Genomic DNA, 14,138 nt, shown 5'->3' with positions numbered 1-14,138 from the left:
TCCCCAAGGCCGAGGATGTGTCCTGATTTTTTAAAAAGCTGTTTGCGCACTTCAAGGGCCTCACCCCTTTTATTTGGGGCTTGAGTACAATTTTATTGGCCTAATTAATTCATTTTCTTTTCGGTCCAAAGCGGAAGCCGAAGCACAGGGATGCAAATGAAATCCAAACCGGGTCTGGGTGCCAATACTCTGGACAATTAAAACAAAGAGCGCGGCGGCGGCGGCGGCACCGCACAAAACCCTCGGGAAACACGCAGAACGTGCGGCGAACCCGCGGCAGGGTGGGGCGCAGCCCGACTAAAAACGTGCCGGCAGGGAGGCGGGCCCAGCCCCGCAGGTGGACAGGTGGAGGTTGGAGGGGTCAAAATCCATCTGTAAGGACGCGGAGCTGGGCCGCTGCGTGGCACAACTCCAGGGGGCACACTCGCCCTGCGCCCTGCGGGAATGGCGCCCCGGCCAAACCAGAAAGCAGACAAAACCCATTGCCCGGGCGGGAACTGGGCTGTGCGACCCCCACGGGGGTGGCGGGGGCAGAGGGGAAATGAAAGGGGGAGCAAGAGAATGAGAAGGGAGAAAGGGGAAGGAGAGAAAGGGGAGAAAGTGAAAAGAAGAGGCGGTTAGGAAGCGCGAGGGGAGAAAGACGAAGGGAAACGGAGGGAGAGGAGGGGTCGCGGGGAGCCCGAGCGCGGAAGGGGGCGGGGAGCCGCGGACAGAAAGCGACAGGGGGGCGGGCCGGGGCCGAGAGCTCGGGGCCGGGGGCGGGGGCGCCCAGGGGGCGGGACCGGGTCGGCTCCCACCTGCGTGGGCGACCGCTGCCCCGAAGGGTGGGAGCCCAGGGGCCGGAGGGAGCGCCGGGGAGGCGGGCTGGGCAGGGAGGCAGAGGGGAGGGAGGGGACGGGGACTGGGAGGCGGGGAGGAGCCGGCGCTCGGCTGGGGCTGCGGGGGCGGCGACGGCGGGAGCGGCAGTGGCGGCGGCGGCGGGTCCGGCGGTGGCGGCAGGTGGCCCAGCGCGCGGCGGCCGGCCCGGCCGGGGGCGGGCGGGAAGGTGGCGCCTCGGGCGGGGGCCGGTCCCTGCACCAGGTGACCTGTTCCGGCCCGGATCCGGGCGGCCTCGCCATGCAGCGGCGCGGCGCGGGGCTCGGGTGGCCGCGGCGGCAGCAGCAGCAACCCCCGCCGCCCGCGGTCGGCCCCCGGGCTGCAGCCATGGCCCCCCCGAGCGGCGGTGTCCCCCCGGGCCTCGGCGGCCGCCCTGCCTGCGCGCTGCTCCTGCTCTGCTACCTGGTGAGCGCCGGACCCTGCTCGGGTCCTCCCCTCCGCGCGGGGCCCTGGGGACGCGGGTGGGGGCGGCCGGGGACCCCCGCCACGCGTGGCGGGGACGCCGCTGCTAGTTTTCTCTCTTCCTGGCCGCTGCGCCCCGGGCGCTCCCGGCACCTGGAATGGGTACCCGGGGCGTGGAGAGGGGCGCGTGGACCGGACTTGCGGCGCTGCTCTCTCGCCCGTGTCCATTCCTCTCGCTCCCAGCCTCGCTCTAGACCTGGGGCAGGTGCCCCTGGAGACCCCTTCTTGTCCCTCACTCTAGCTGGGAGCCTCGCCACCCCGCGTTCGCTCTCCGCCCCGCCGCGCGCTGCTCTCCAGCCTCCTCCCCGCCCTCCTGGGCTTCCCTCTCGATCTTCTCGCCGCTCCTTCCCTTCCCGTGCCCAACTTCGCCTCTTCCTCGTCGCGCCCGCCACCCGCCTCGACCCTCCTTTCAGTTTCCACCGGGTCCTCGCGGCCCGGACGGCTTTCTGTAAACGCACCTCGCGTCTCCGGCGCTCTTCAACTCCTCCTCGGTCACTCCAGCCAAGTTGCAGATGCCAGAAAGAAATCTAGCTCTCTCCAACACGCTTACCGCCAGAGTGGTGACTTTAGTTGCGCCTTGAACATTGTCATTTCGGAGAATATGTTTGGCTCATGCGTGTTAGTTTGCAATTTGCACACTTTTGGCTTCTGTTTTAGTCATCGACTAAATGGCAGTAACCTATTTTTCAAAACCAATTCATTTTAAATATCAGAGTAATTTAGACCCTCAGAACAAGGTGGGGAAATATTTCTCAATTCCTTTGTTGGCTTGCTTGCTTCTGTTTTGAATTCTCCTAAACAATAGTAAATTTGCAGAAGGCGACACCCTTCCTGCCCAGCCTACCTTATGTCCCTGGATCCTGCAGAAACCTTGGGTTATATCGCCATATATTACTGTAAATAAATTAAATGGAAAATGCTGAATCATGAAACTGATGTAATAGGAAATTCACAGAATGCTAAAAAAAAAAAAATTGAGCAGTGTCATTGTCCAAAATTCTTTTCATTTATGTGGCATTGTCATTATTTGGAGTCTTTCTTCGTAGAAGCCAAAAACTGCTTAGGAGGTACTGGCAGGAATTAGAATTTGATTCTGAAGAAATTTCCCACCCAGCCCAAGTTTCTTGTAACGCTTTTTACTTCTTGGATGTTTCATTTCTTGAAGCAAGAGCGTGTAAAAATGCAAATTGTACTTCTGCCTTTGCATCTACCTGTTGAGCAATTCGTGCTTCTACTCATATTTCAAAATTAGCCAACGCCAAATTTTGTGGTTGGATTTACTTATTTTCATAAGAAGTTGTCAGTTAATATGAATGGGTTTTTTTTGCCCAAGAGATATTATTATTTAATATTTATGGCACAAGGTTACAGCACACAGGCTCATAAATAAAACTGCCATAACAAATGACAAGATTTCAGTTTAAACAGATGATCCCCGTACACGAGGCGCTGCTGGCTACCCACAGAAACAGAAATGATGTAGTAGAGCAGCGTGTGAAACATTAATGCACAGGTGGTCTAGAAAGTTCCACATGGAAATCTCCAGACCTGGCAAAGATTGACTACTTCTTGACAGTTCAAGAAATCAGAGTACCAAGAGCAAAGCCTACGGGCCTAAGTGGGACGTGTGAACAGAGACAGATGATGGAGAAAGTACAAAAGTTCTGTAGGGACCAAGGGGTCCGTGAGAGAAGGGATCACAGACAGGGAAGAATGATGCGTGAGACTAGAGTGACACAGTGAAGTGGTGAGCAGGGCCCTGGAAAGAGAGATTATAGAAAATACTGTAATGTGGAAAATAACTAGAGCATGGATGAATGTCTTGGCAGAGAGGGAAGGAATGGATTTTGGAACCTCATGGAGGGGGAAATGTCAGATTTCCTGCCTCTGTGTGCTTCCTTCAGATGAGCTTCTGATACGCTTCTGTACAAGAGAGACTTTGACAAACAAGAGAGCCATTTTGCAACGGAGTAAGAACGTTTTGTGAACCCATGAAACAAAAGCAAAAGGTCTTCACATTTTGTTCTACAGGTCTAGGGATTTTGCTCCCTACATATGTGCTACCTGAGGTCCTACTGGAAGGTAAGACTTCTTGACCTTGGAGAAGCTTGGTGTGTGAATTGGGGAAAATGGAAACATCTATATGAAACACATGAAAAACATGATACAACAGAAAAAATACAAATGCATACTTGTGTGCATTCTGCTCAATCAAGGAATGCTTCCTGCAGGAAGTGACTGGTCAGTGGGATGAGGTGGGCAGGCGGAGGGTAGAGGTGGAACACAATGGCTGGGCAGGATCTCAGAATATGTAAACACTAGAGGCAGAAAGCTATTCCATAATTTGGCAACCTAAATGGTAATAGTAATAGCTTGCATTGTGCTAAGTCATTTATAGGCATTATCCAATACCAATCTTAACAACAACCCTATGAGATAGGAGCTATTATGATCTCCATTTAGATGAGGCAACAGAGGCTCAGAGATGTTAAGTTAGTTGCCCCAGGACACCCAGTCTGAGATTGAAACCAAAGTCTGTCCACCTCTAGAGCCCCAGCTGTAATCCATGCTAGTTTATTGCTTTCTGCATTTTGCTGCTTGGAACCCACTTTTCCCGTACCTAGCTACATAGATGTACTGGCCATTAGCAAAGCTCTGGCAATTAACAGCTACTGTGCAATCAACCAGGATGTGAGGTCATGTCTAAAGTAATCTAAAATGTGCAAAGCAGGAAGTGCAGGCCACAGAATAGAAGCAGGATGTTAAAGAAAAAAAAAGGTAAAGCCCAGAAAATATTTGCCATTAGTAACGGAGAGGTAAAGGACTGGGTCTTTATATAGTCTAGAGGCAGCTGGTGGGGTTTAGCATTTGAGTTTGCGTGAACGGGTATCCAGTGTACAGTGAGTGTGCCTTGGGATGCATTCCAAAGCCAAATTGTCCATGATTGGGGGACCAGTTCCTGTTCTGTCTTATCTTCACCTGTTTGCCTGATCGCAAGGGCTAGAGGTTGACAGCGGCTTCTGAACAGATGCCTTTAAGCCCCTGCCCTCATGGGAGGCGAGCTTCCTGCACTTGGGATCTTGAGGAGGTGGCTACCCTCCTCCTCCAGCTGGGACAGAGTAACCTTCAGTATCAGCTCAGGAACAGTGCTGTGACTGTAGCTAGGATACTGCCAAAGCATGAATAATTGTGATGAGGCCTGAAAGATAAGTCACGGAACGATGCCAAACAGATTCTGAAAAGATGATCCCTGGTTCCAGCGGCTGCCAGAAAATTCTGAGGTCACCAAAGGTCAAGATGCAGAGAGTCTCCTCAGAGAGGGTGAGGCCTCGAAAGCAAAGGGTAATGAAATTGCCTCTGCTGAGGTCCCTGGTGCTGGTGCTGTGCTCCCCACGGGACTCATTCCCCCAGCGCACCCCCTTGCCATTTTCTCATGCCACTAACGCTCACCTTCCTCCAAAGTTGGCTGGAACCAGCCTGAGGCTGCCCCAGCTCCTTCTGTGGCAATGGCACTTCCAGAAGGTGGTTCTGGCCATCTCCAACTCTGGTCTGGAATGTGTAATGTTTTCTTACATAAAAATTAAATCTCACGATGGCCAGTATTGATGTCAGCTGTACAGCTGAATGTTCAGAGTGGACATTTGCATTTGTTAGACAACCAGAAGACAAAGACATAAGAGGACGTTAACAGCACAGACGTGTGTGGGGACACCTAGCAGACGGTGGCTGTGTCTTGTCCAGGATGCTCCTTAAGTGTCCGCATGTCATTGGTTATCCATCCGGGAGAGCTCACCAACCCCTTACTGTGTGTGCAATGCAGGACATAGAAGATCAAAACCAGGTAAAGAGACCTGCAGTTACCCAGCTCGAGGAAGAGTGGTTATGAGTATTTGAAATGCAGAGACAATAGCCAAATTTCATGTCAGCCAATAGCTTCCATAGTCATCCTGACCCAGCTTCTAAAACCTCCCGACTGTGGTGTTTGCTCCTTGCCTTCTATTTCTTCTGGCTGCCTGTTGGCAAAGGGCAGGGGAAAGGTAGCAGAGAAGAAATAAAGAACCCAGGCAATTTGCCGAGAAGATGGATAGACCCAAGTAACCCATAAATAGCCTAAAGTGAATCCAGTTACCCTGTTTATTGGCTCATCACGTTCCCCTGAGAACGGATCCGAGGGGCAGGAGGCCTGGGCAGTGTGTGAGGAATTGCTGGTGAGATCCGGCTTTGGCAGCCCTGTTTCCCTCCTTACCCGAGGGAGGGCTTGATTGTGCCAGGGAGGGGCTCAGTCTGGTGTGTGTGTTTGTGGATGAGGTGATGCCTCCCCTCCCCAGGCTCGAAGCATACTGATGCCATGGAATTTTAACACACACCGCCCACTCTTTCAAGATGAATGAGCTAAGTCTCAAGATTCCCTCACCTGTAGCCAGAAAGTGGTGACAGGTGTAAAGGCAAGTGGGTGAGTCAAGGGCACCGTTTTGGGTGTTTCTGGAAGGCAAGAGACACACCGTTGCTGACTCCAACAGCCAACAGGATTTGAATTTTGGTTTTGCTTTTTAGTTGCTGGTTGACCTTGGGCAAGTTACTTGCCCTCTCTGAGTCCAACCCATTCCCTCTGCTGTAAAACTAGAATGCTGTCTCTCTTGCAGGGCTGTTGCGAGGATTAGGTTAGACGTGAATTCTATGAAGTTCTTTGTGAGAGGATGGGGTTAGAAGTGAGAAAAAACATTGAACTCATCTGTCCCAATGCCCAGCACACAGTAGAAACTCAATGAAATAAAACCAAACCAACCTTTGTTACCCTCCTATGATTTCAGTGAGAAGGAAACAGCATATTAAATAGTATTGCAGGGGGAGATCTTATACAACCAGGAATATTGATCATTATGGTGAAGGTGTTTCTCTAGCCCGCTCTCAGGTTGGGAAAGAGTAGTGCTCAACTGGGAACTGTTTCCCAAGGCACATCTTGATTTTGAAGTCCATATTGACATCATCACCCATTTTGCTTAATTGCATGCTTTGTTGACATAAACAGAATTTTTGCGTCTATCTAGTCAGCAGAAATTGGAGAAATAAGCCTGTGAAGGCAATACAATTACCTTTTTGACCTATGGAAAGTGAGATCCAGCCAGAAGAAAGCCCTCAAGAGCCAGGGTTTTCTTAGGTGACTAATGGGCTGGAATGGTCAAGAATGAGAAACACAGAATTCCGTCATTGTTTGTGTATCAGACCTACCCACGTACGCGTATAAATGTAAATGAACTTCCCACAGTGAGACCTGAATGATTTAAAATTTTCCAGTCTCTCTGTCCCTTCCTTAAATACTGAGTGGACCACATAGAGAACGGGGCCAAGTTTTCTCAGCTCTCTGGAACAAGGGAAGGTTATTTGAATAGAGTTTCTTTTTATTGATTTTGTTTAAAGGAATCAAATGCAGTCATCCTAAAAGAAGTTTAGGCAGTACTGATAGTTTTTTTTTTCATCCAGAAGATACATAAATTCATCTGTTTCTTGATTCCCAGGCTGAATTCAATGCATTTAGATCTCCTATTTTGGGTCTTCTATCATGAAAACACATTAACTGGCCCATTTCTTTCTTTTCTAAAAAAATTTACAATACAAGCACACTTACACAGAGGCAAAGGAATCTATGTTTGGTGACTGTGCGTGACATTGTCAAATTTGACTTTGATTAGGGCTCACATCTGGTATAAACAGATATTTGAAGGCCCAGGCATCTTTCAGAGCCCAGCTCTGTTGGGCGTAGAGTCGATTATTAGCTTTTGAGGTGGAACATCTATGTGGCTGCCTAAATGGCATAATGTGAGGGGCACAGAAATGCCCCTTTACACCCCGAATGTCTTGCTTAGAGCTGCGGTACATTTGGGCTATGCTTTTAAGGCACTGTCTTCACAAAGCTGGTGCAGGAATACAGACACGTGACATTACCTCTGCCTTTTTTTATTATCACAGCAACATGGATGAACTTGCTAGGTGAATAGGAGTCCAGCAGAGGGTGGGGGGATGGGAAATTTTAAAAATTTAATTTGTGTTTTTGGTGTGGAGTAATGAAAAAGTTCTAGAATGTAGGGCAGTTGTCTGGAGGGACAAAATAGCTGGGGGAGGGCCACCCCAAATGAGTAAAGTGGGTGCCAAGGTGCCACCTTCCCTGACCTCACAGTCCCCAGGACAGCTCTGACCCTGGGGCCCAGTGAGATGTCAAAGGGTAAGGGCGCTTTGCCAGGCGTTAATGAGGCTGGAGGAAAAGTAGAGAAGCTGGTGGGGGAAGCGCATATGAAAACTTATGAATGCAAAGAAAGGGGCAGTGGGGGCCCCAAACTGGATCAGGCCTTTTGGTTTACATGCAGGTGCCTCCAGGGCCACTGAGGCACCTGGCAGAAGTGCCCATGCCCAGAACCTTATTTTAGCAAGAAACACTAGATTCCTACTGTGTGCCAAGCTCTATCTTAGAAGCTGGAGACATAGCAGTGACATGGACTCTGACCTCATAGTTTCTAAACAAAGGAACGTGTGGGTAAATTTTTAGCTTATGTTAATGCAACCTGGCATGTGAAAATACCTATGAAGGTTGGACACGTGTCATGCCTGTAGCTGAAACTCTTCAAGTTAATTGCCTTATTTTCCTGGCAGGAAGCAGCTTATAACCACACACATGACTTGAGCCAGGAAATCAGCTTCAGTTTAATCAATATTTACAGTGTGATGTGTTGCTAATCGGTGTTGGTTTTGCACATAGCAGAGGTAGCCACAACTCAGGGTGTGGCCGCTGCCCACTGGGTCTGCTCCAGCCCACGGGGTGGTGGCTTCCTTCATCGGACAGGTGCCCCACAGCACTTTCTCAAGGGGTGCAGACCACGCTCTGCACAGGCCACCTGCGGTGAGTGTGAGGCCCTCTTTGGAGCCGGCACTTCCCCATTATGTTCGGGAAACACTGCCCCATCCCTGAAGTTGCTCTGAAGCTGCTCTTGTCTTACACTTAAGCTGTCACTCAGCCTTCTTACATTGCTCGAATAATCCATCTCAGTCCATGCAATTTTATCTCTTTGCCCAGCCCAGCTTCACTTTCTCATTGACTTAGATCTTTTCTGCAAGAAACAATAGCAAGATGTCAACACCCGCCACCAGGGAACCTTAGAAAAATATGGAGTCAAGCCCCGTCAACTACACATATAATTATGCTAATTGGGTTATTCATCCCATTTCTCCTATAGGATAACTCCTTACAAAGCATATCTTCTGTCATCTTCTTCAAAACTCTATGTAGAATAAAAGCTTGATAATCTAGAACAGTGGTTAGCAAGCTACAGCCCATGGGCCAATCCAGCCAGCTGCCTGTATTTGTCAACATTGTTGTGTCGGACCACAGCCATGTGTTCATTCGGTCGTGTGTCCCTAAAGCTGTTTTCATGCTGATGCCGCAGAATTGAGTAGTTGCAATAGACACCGAGTGGCTCGCAAAACCCCAAATATTTACTTACCATCTGGCCATTGTTTTACAGAAAGAGTCTGCTGACCTCAATCTAGAATAGCACCATCCAGTAGAAATATAAGGTGAGACACAAATGCAAGCCACGTACGTAATTTTAAATTCTCAAGTAGCCACATTAAAAAAGTAAGCAGAACTAATTTCAATAGTACATTTTACTGAACTCAATGTATCCAAATATTATCATTTCAACATACAAGCAATATAAAAATTATTAATGAGATATTTCACAGCCTCTTTTTTATACTAAGGCTTTGAAATCCAGTGTACATGTTATACTTACAGCACATCTCAGGACCAGCCACATTACAAGTGCTCAATATGACTTGTGCCTACTCAGGGTGGATAGCGTATGTCTAAAACCCACATCTTTTGGGTTACTTTTGCTGCAATTGAGACCCTGAAATGGGTGAAAATAAAGTAATCTCCATATGAGTATACAGAGATTTTCTTTGAGGCAGAATTTGGAGGGAAGGCTCTGGAGAGGTGCACGGTGAGGTGAGTATGTATCTTCTTTATCTGCAGTGTTATGAGCCTGGCCAAAACCAAATCTCTGCTCAGTGGGCTGAGCTTATTAATGGAGAAAAGTGGACTGGTGCCTCTTTGGCATTAAGCTGTGAAATAATGAACGTGATTACTATTAACTGCACTTTTCTAGTGAAATCAAATGGTCATTCTGTTTAAAAGAGATTTTCACTGGAGTTCGTAGCATCAGCATTAAAAATGTGACCAAAAAGCAAAAACGGAAGCAGGAGAACTGGGTCTGGGTAAGTTTTTAAGGTATATATGAAAAGAATGAGGAAGAGGTTTTAAGTCATCCTTCCGAAAAGAGCACAGTGTGATATTGAATATACCATGGCATGTCCTGGACTCTGTGCTGCCTATTGTCTCCCTAAATAAGCAACGTGTTCTTCCCGTCGATTTCGTGAGGGAAGGATTTGGGGTTTTGCTTTGGAATACGGCGCGCTGGCTGCTCATGCTGCTCTTCTGGCCCAGCTTCCGTCAGCACCGGTGACTGCTGGCTTTGGGTGAAACGCTGTTGTGAGCTTCGCAGCTTGATTCCCCTCTTGAGAGTGGGGGCAACATCTTGGCACATCTGGCTGAATGAATGAACCGCCGCTGTGGGTGGATACCAGGCGCGTCTCTATTCCTGTGGGAGCAGGATTCAGCCTGGAGTTCCCAGGCGGTCGGGAAATGGGGCTCTGTGGTCTTGCAGATGGGGTGGGAACGTGGGAGTGGGTGGAGGGGAGAAAAGGAGGCAGGTTCCCGGGCTTGCCTCTGCTAACCCACCAGCCGGGTTGTCTGCAGAATGCCCGAGTGGACGGGCTCATCACCAAGGGCTCATCCGCTCTAACATTCTCTACTTATAAGATTATATTTGTTTACTGCCCCCCATAATTTGGAAGTATAAACAAGAACATAAAACAATTGAACCCCTCCCTGCGGGGCAGTTTGGATTGTGACTCCCTCTTTCTTCCCACCGATTTCCCATGACTCATCAAAAGGAATGGCTGGCCCTGTGCCTGTTCTCCCGCTGCCATTGCGGAAGCCATGTTTGCCACTTTCACCTTTTAGGATGGTTGCTTTCTTCTCACTCCTCCCCTTTTAAAAAAATTCACTTGATACAGAATTGAAAAAATAAGGAAGAACATACAGTGCATCTGTCTCTCTTATCCTGTCTCCTGGTTACATCATCCTTACGCTTGTGAGCAACCAGTGATAAGCGTATTCAAGTGAATACGCACATACACACACATTTAACCCAAGTGGTATTTATGAACCTGTTTTTAAAAAAACAAACAAAAAACCCTTTAGAGAGCATTCCTTTATCTGTACATGAAGATCTTCCTCTTTTTAATATCTGTATAGTACTCCATGAATGGATGTACTATAATTTATTTAACCAGCTCCTTCTTGATGGGCATTTAGGCTTCCCATCTTTTGCTATACAGTGCTGCAGTGAAACTTTATGAATACGTAACTCATTTTGCAGAGATTTGAGTGTATTTGTAGGATAAATTCCTATAGGTGGAATTACTAGGCCAGAGAGTGGGTACGTTTATAGTTTTGCTAGATATTGCTTCATTGGCCTGGTAGAGATTACTGCCACCAGCAGTCCATAAGAGGGCGTGCTTCCCTGCACTCTGGCTAGTATAAGGTGTTATCCGACTTTTTGATCTTTGTGAATCTAATAGGTTAAAAATGGTATCTGAGTGTAGTTTCAATTTGCATTTCTCTTGCTATGAGTGAGAATTCATGTATCGATGAACTGTGTCATTTGCTCAGTTTTCTAATGGATTGTTAGCCTTGTTTCTAATGTCAGTTGCTTTAAAAGGGAAACACCCCCTTTTTGCAGAAACCTTCATTGATTCTTTGCTGTCAGTAGAATAAAAGTCCACATTGTTTGGGCTGGAACTCAGTGATCTCCAGGGCCCAAACCCTGTCTTTCTTTTCGACCCCATATCCCCATTTCCACATAGCTGCTCGCTGTTCCCTAAATACACCTGCCCTTCCCTATCTCTTGCCCCACTCATGCTGTTTACACCACTTGCAGTGCCTTTCCTTTGCATCTCTATCTGAAGAACTTCTCTTCATCCCTCAAAGCCCAGTTGAAATACCATTTCTTCCATAAAGCCTGTCCTAGACCCCTCCAAGTCAGAATTACTCTCTCTGGTGCTGTGTTCCTTTGGGCTTGTTTATAGTTTGACTGGAGCAGGGACCACGCTCTGCCTATATCACTGTTATTTATAACTGTGATTTCCTGATACCAGACTTCATGTCTTGTTCACCTTTGCCTCTCCTATAGCTTTAAGCCAGAATTAGAAAAAAGAGTCTTTATTTCTTCTTTCCTGGGAGGAGACCAAAGTGACCTTTTTCTTTAAAATTTTGGCAAAAACATTTATAAAATAAAATGTCCCATTTTAACCGTGAAGTGTACAGTTTCAGTAGTGTTAAGTAAATTCACATTGCTGTGCAACCATCACCACTTTCCATCTCTAGCACTATTTTCGTCACTGAAACCCTACTAAACACTAACTCCCTGTTCCCTACTCCCCCATACCCTGGGGACCTCTATTTTACTTTCTGTCTCTGTGATTTTGACTACCTAGGTACCTCATATAAGTGGATTATACAATATCCACTGTTCTTTGAATCTACCTTGCTTTACTTAGCATCATGTCTTCAAAATTCATCTGTATTTTAGCATATATCAGAATTGCATTCCTTTTTAGGGCTGAATAATATTCCATTGTATGTATATACCACATTTTGGGGTATATACCCTGAGGGACCCTGGGGTTGGTTTTAGTTACTGTGAATAATGCTGCTATGAACATGAGTGTACAAACATCTCTTCAAGTCCTTATCGTCACCTCTTTTGGGTATATACCCGGAAGTGAAATTGTGGGATCATATTATATGATAATCCGATGTTTAATTTTTTTGAGGAACTGACGTATTGTTTTCCATAGCAACTGCACCATTTCACATTCTCACTAGCAGTGCACAAGAGTTCTCATTTCTCCACATCCTCACCAATATTTGTTGTTTTTTGGTTTTTTGATAAATAGCAACCCTAATGGATGTGAAGTGGTCCGAAGTGACCTTTTTGCTATTGTGTTTTAGATACCTGAATCACAAAGCCATATTTAGAAGAGTTCTTAGCACCCTTATATCAGCACCTCATGCCCAAAACATCACCTTGGTTTCATGACTAAATAGATAAACATGCAGCTGAAATCTTTCCTGGCACATCATGTAGCATCATCCATGGTGAAAGGCTGGGACACACAGTCCGCGGGCCTCGCCTGCCCGTGTGTGATTCGGAGCTGTAGAAACCTCCCACTGGGCCATCCGTCATGCAGGCTTGTCCTGGCTTAGAACTTACTAGAGAAAAGTGAGCCAGGTTGGCATCCCGGTTATGTTCCCTCGAGGGTGCACTTTGAACCTTTCTCCCAGCCTTTGATTTGGCAACATCTGACCCAGCATTTGAAGTCAGGACAATAGTTTGAAAGCGTCTGAAGCTGGGTTGTCTCTCTTTCATTCTAAGGCAGGTTCAGTTGCTGCTGATTTGTTGTGAACTGGCTCCTCCATTTGGAAACCAACTCTGGAATTATTGCCATGTAGCTTCAAAAGTCACGTTTTGATCAGCAGATGCCACTGAGTCTGGGGAGAGAGTTTAACGTGGCCTAATCTCTCTTTGTGTTTTTGTTGGTTTTTCTCCAGTCGTTCAGTAGGGGTTTCGACATCTTTTATCTTCCACATTCATTGCTTTATGTAGATTGATATTTTTTTATCCCAGGAAAATAGTGATTCACATATCTGTTATTATGATAATTTTAAACTTTCCGTATTTCTTACTTTTTTTCTTTCTTTTTCAGAATTTTGTACCATCTTTGGGTAGGCAGACTGCACTGACGACATCCGTGATACCCAAAGCTGAGCACAGCGTGGCTTACAAAGACTTTATTTATTTTACTGTCTTTGAAGGAAACGTTCGCAACGTTTCTGAAGTCTCGGTGGAGTATTTGTGCTCCCAGCCCTGTGTTGTCAATTTGGAAGCGGTTGTTTCGTCTGAGTTCAGAAGTAGCATTCCCGTGTACAAAAAAAGGTGGAAGAATGAGAAACATCTTCACACCAGCAGGACACAAATAGTACATGTGAAATTTCCAAGCATTATGGTTTACAGAGATGATTATTTCATCAGACACTCCATCTCGGTGTCTGCGGTGATACTACGCGCCTGGATTACTCACAAATACAGTGGTGGAGACTCGAATGTTAAATGGGAGGAAAACTTGCTACATGCCGTGGCAAAGAATTACACTCTGCTGAAGACAGTCCCGCCTTTTGAACGCCCTTTCAAAGATCATCAAGTGTGCCTTGAGTGGAACATGGATTATATTTGGAACCTTCAGGCAAACAAGATTCCACAGTGTCCTCTGGAAAACGGTAGGTCATTTGCCTTGCTAGGAACCTAATTCTCATGTTCAGATAGCCCGTATCATAAAAGTCTGGCAGGAGAAAATGCTTCTATTAGCGGTGGGGAGAAAAGGAAAGTGGAGGAACGCACTGGGTCTGTAATTTTGGACTTTGGAGACAAAAGGAGAAAAATAAAAAGGGGAAGAGAGGAGAAAGATTAGGAGAGAACTGGATGGAACGTGAAAGAGAGGGAGGGACCAAGTGGCCATGGAAGGGAGACTTTGAGAGGTTCAGATCTGCTCTAAGTTGGAAAGGTACTGACGCCACTGAAACAGGAGTGGGAAAGTCTTCTTCCCCTCCCGCTTCTCCCCAACGC

The 14,138-nt window shown here is 47.2% G+C and overlaps 1 protein-coding gene across 3 annotated transcripts in view; it reads left to right on the top strand.

The window, feature by feature from the left end:
• Positions 1-999: 999 nt before the first annotated feature.
• Positions 1,000-14,138, top strand: part of SEL1L3 (SEL1L family member 3) — a 105,885-nt gene continuing 92,746 nt past the window's right edge. For 2 of the 3 annotated variants that reach the window (XM_045550469.1, XM_045550472.1), the window contains exons 1-2: positions 1,000-1,281; positions 13,222-13,792. In XM_045550469.1, coding sequence (XP_045406425.1) covers positions 1,117-1,281; positions 13,222-13,792 — 736 coding nt within the window. In that variant the 5' untranslated portion in view covers positions 1,000-1,116. Of the gene's footprint in view, positions 1,282-3,277; positions 3,421-13,221; positions 13,793-14,138 lie in introns of those variants that run through there. The other variant, XM_045550471.1, reaches the window with a different exon arrangement.

The sequence above is a fragment of the Lemur catta genome, chromosome 4 (assembly GCF_020740605.2).
Source record: "Lemur catta isolate mLemCat1 chromosome 4, mLemCat1.pri, whole genome shotgun sequence".
NCBI lineage: Eukaryota > Metazoa > Chordata > Mammalia > Primates > Lemuridae > Lemur > Lemur catta.
The sequence above is the reverse complement of the archived record's forward strand: the minus strand, read 5'-3'. Positions and strand labels throughout refer to the sequence as shown.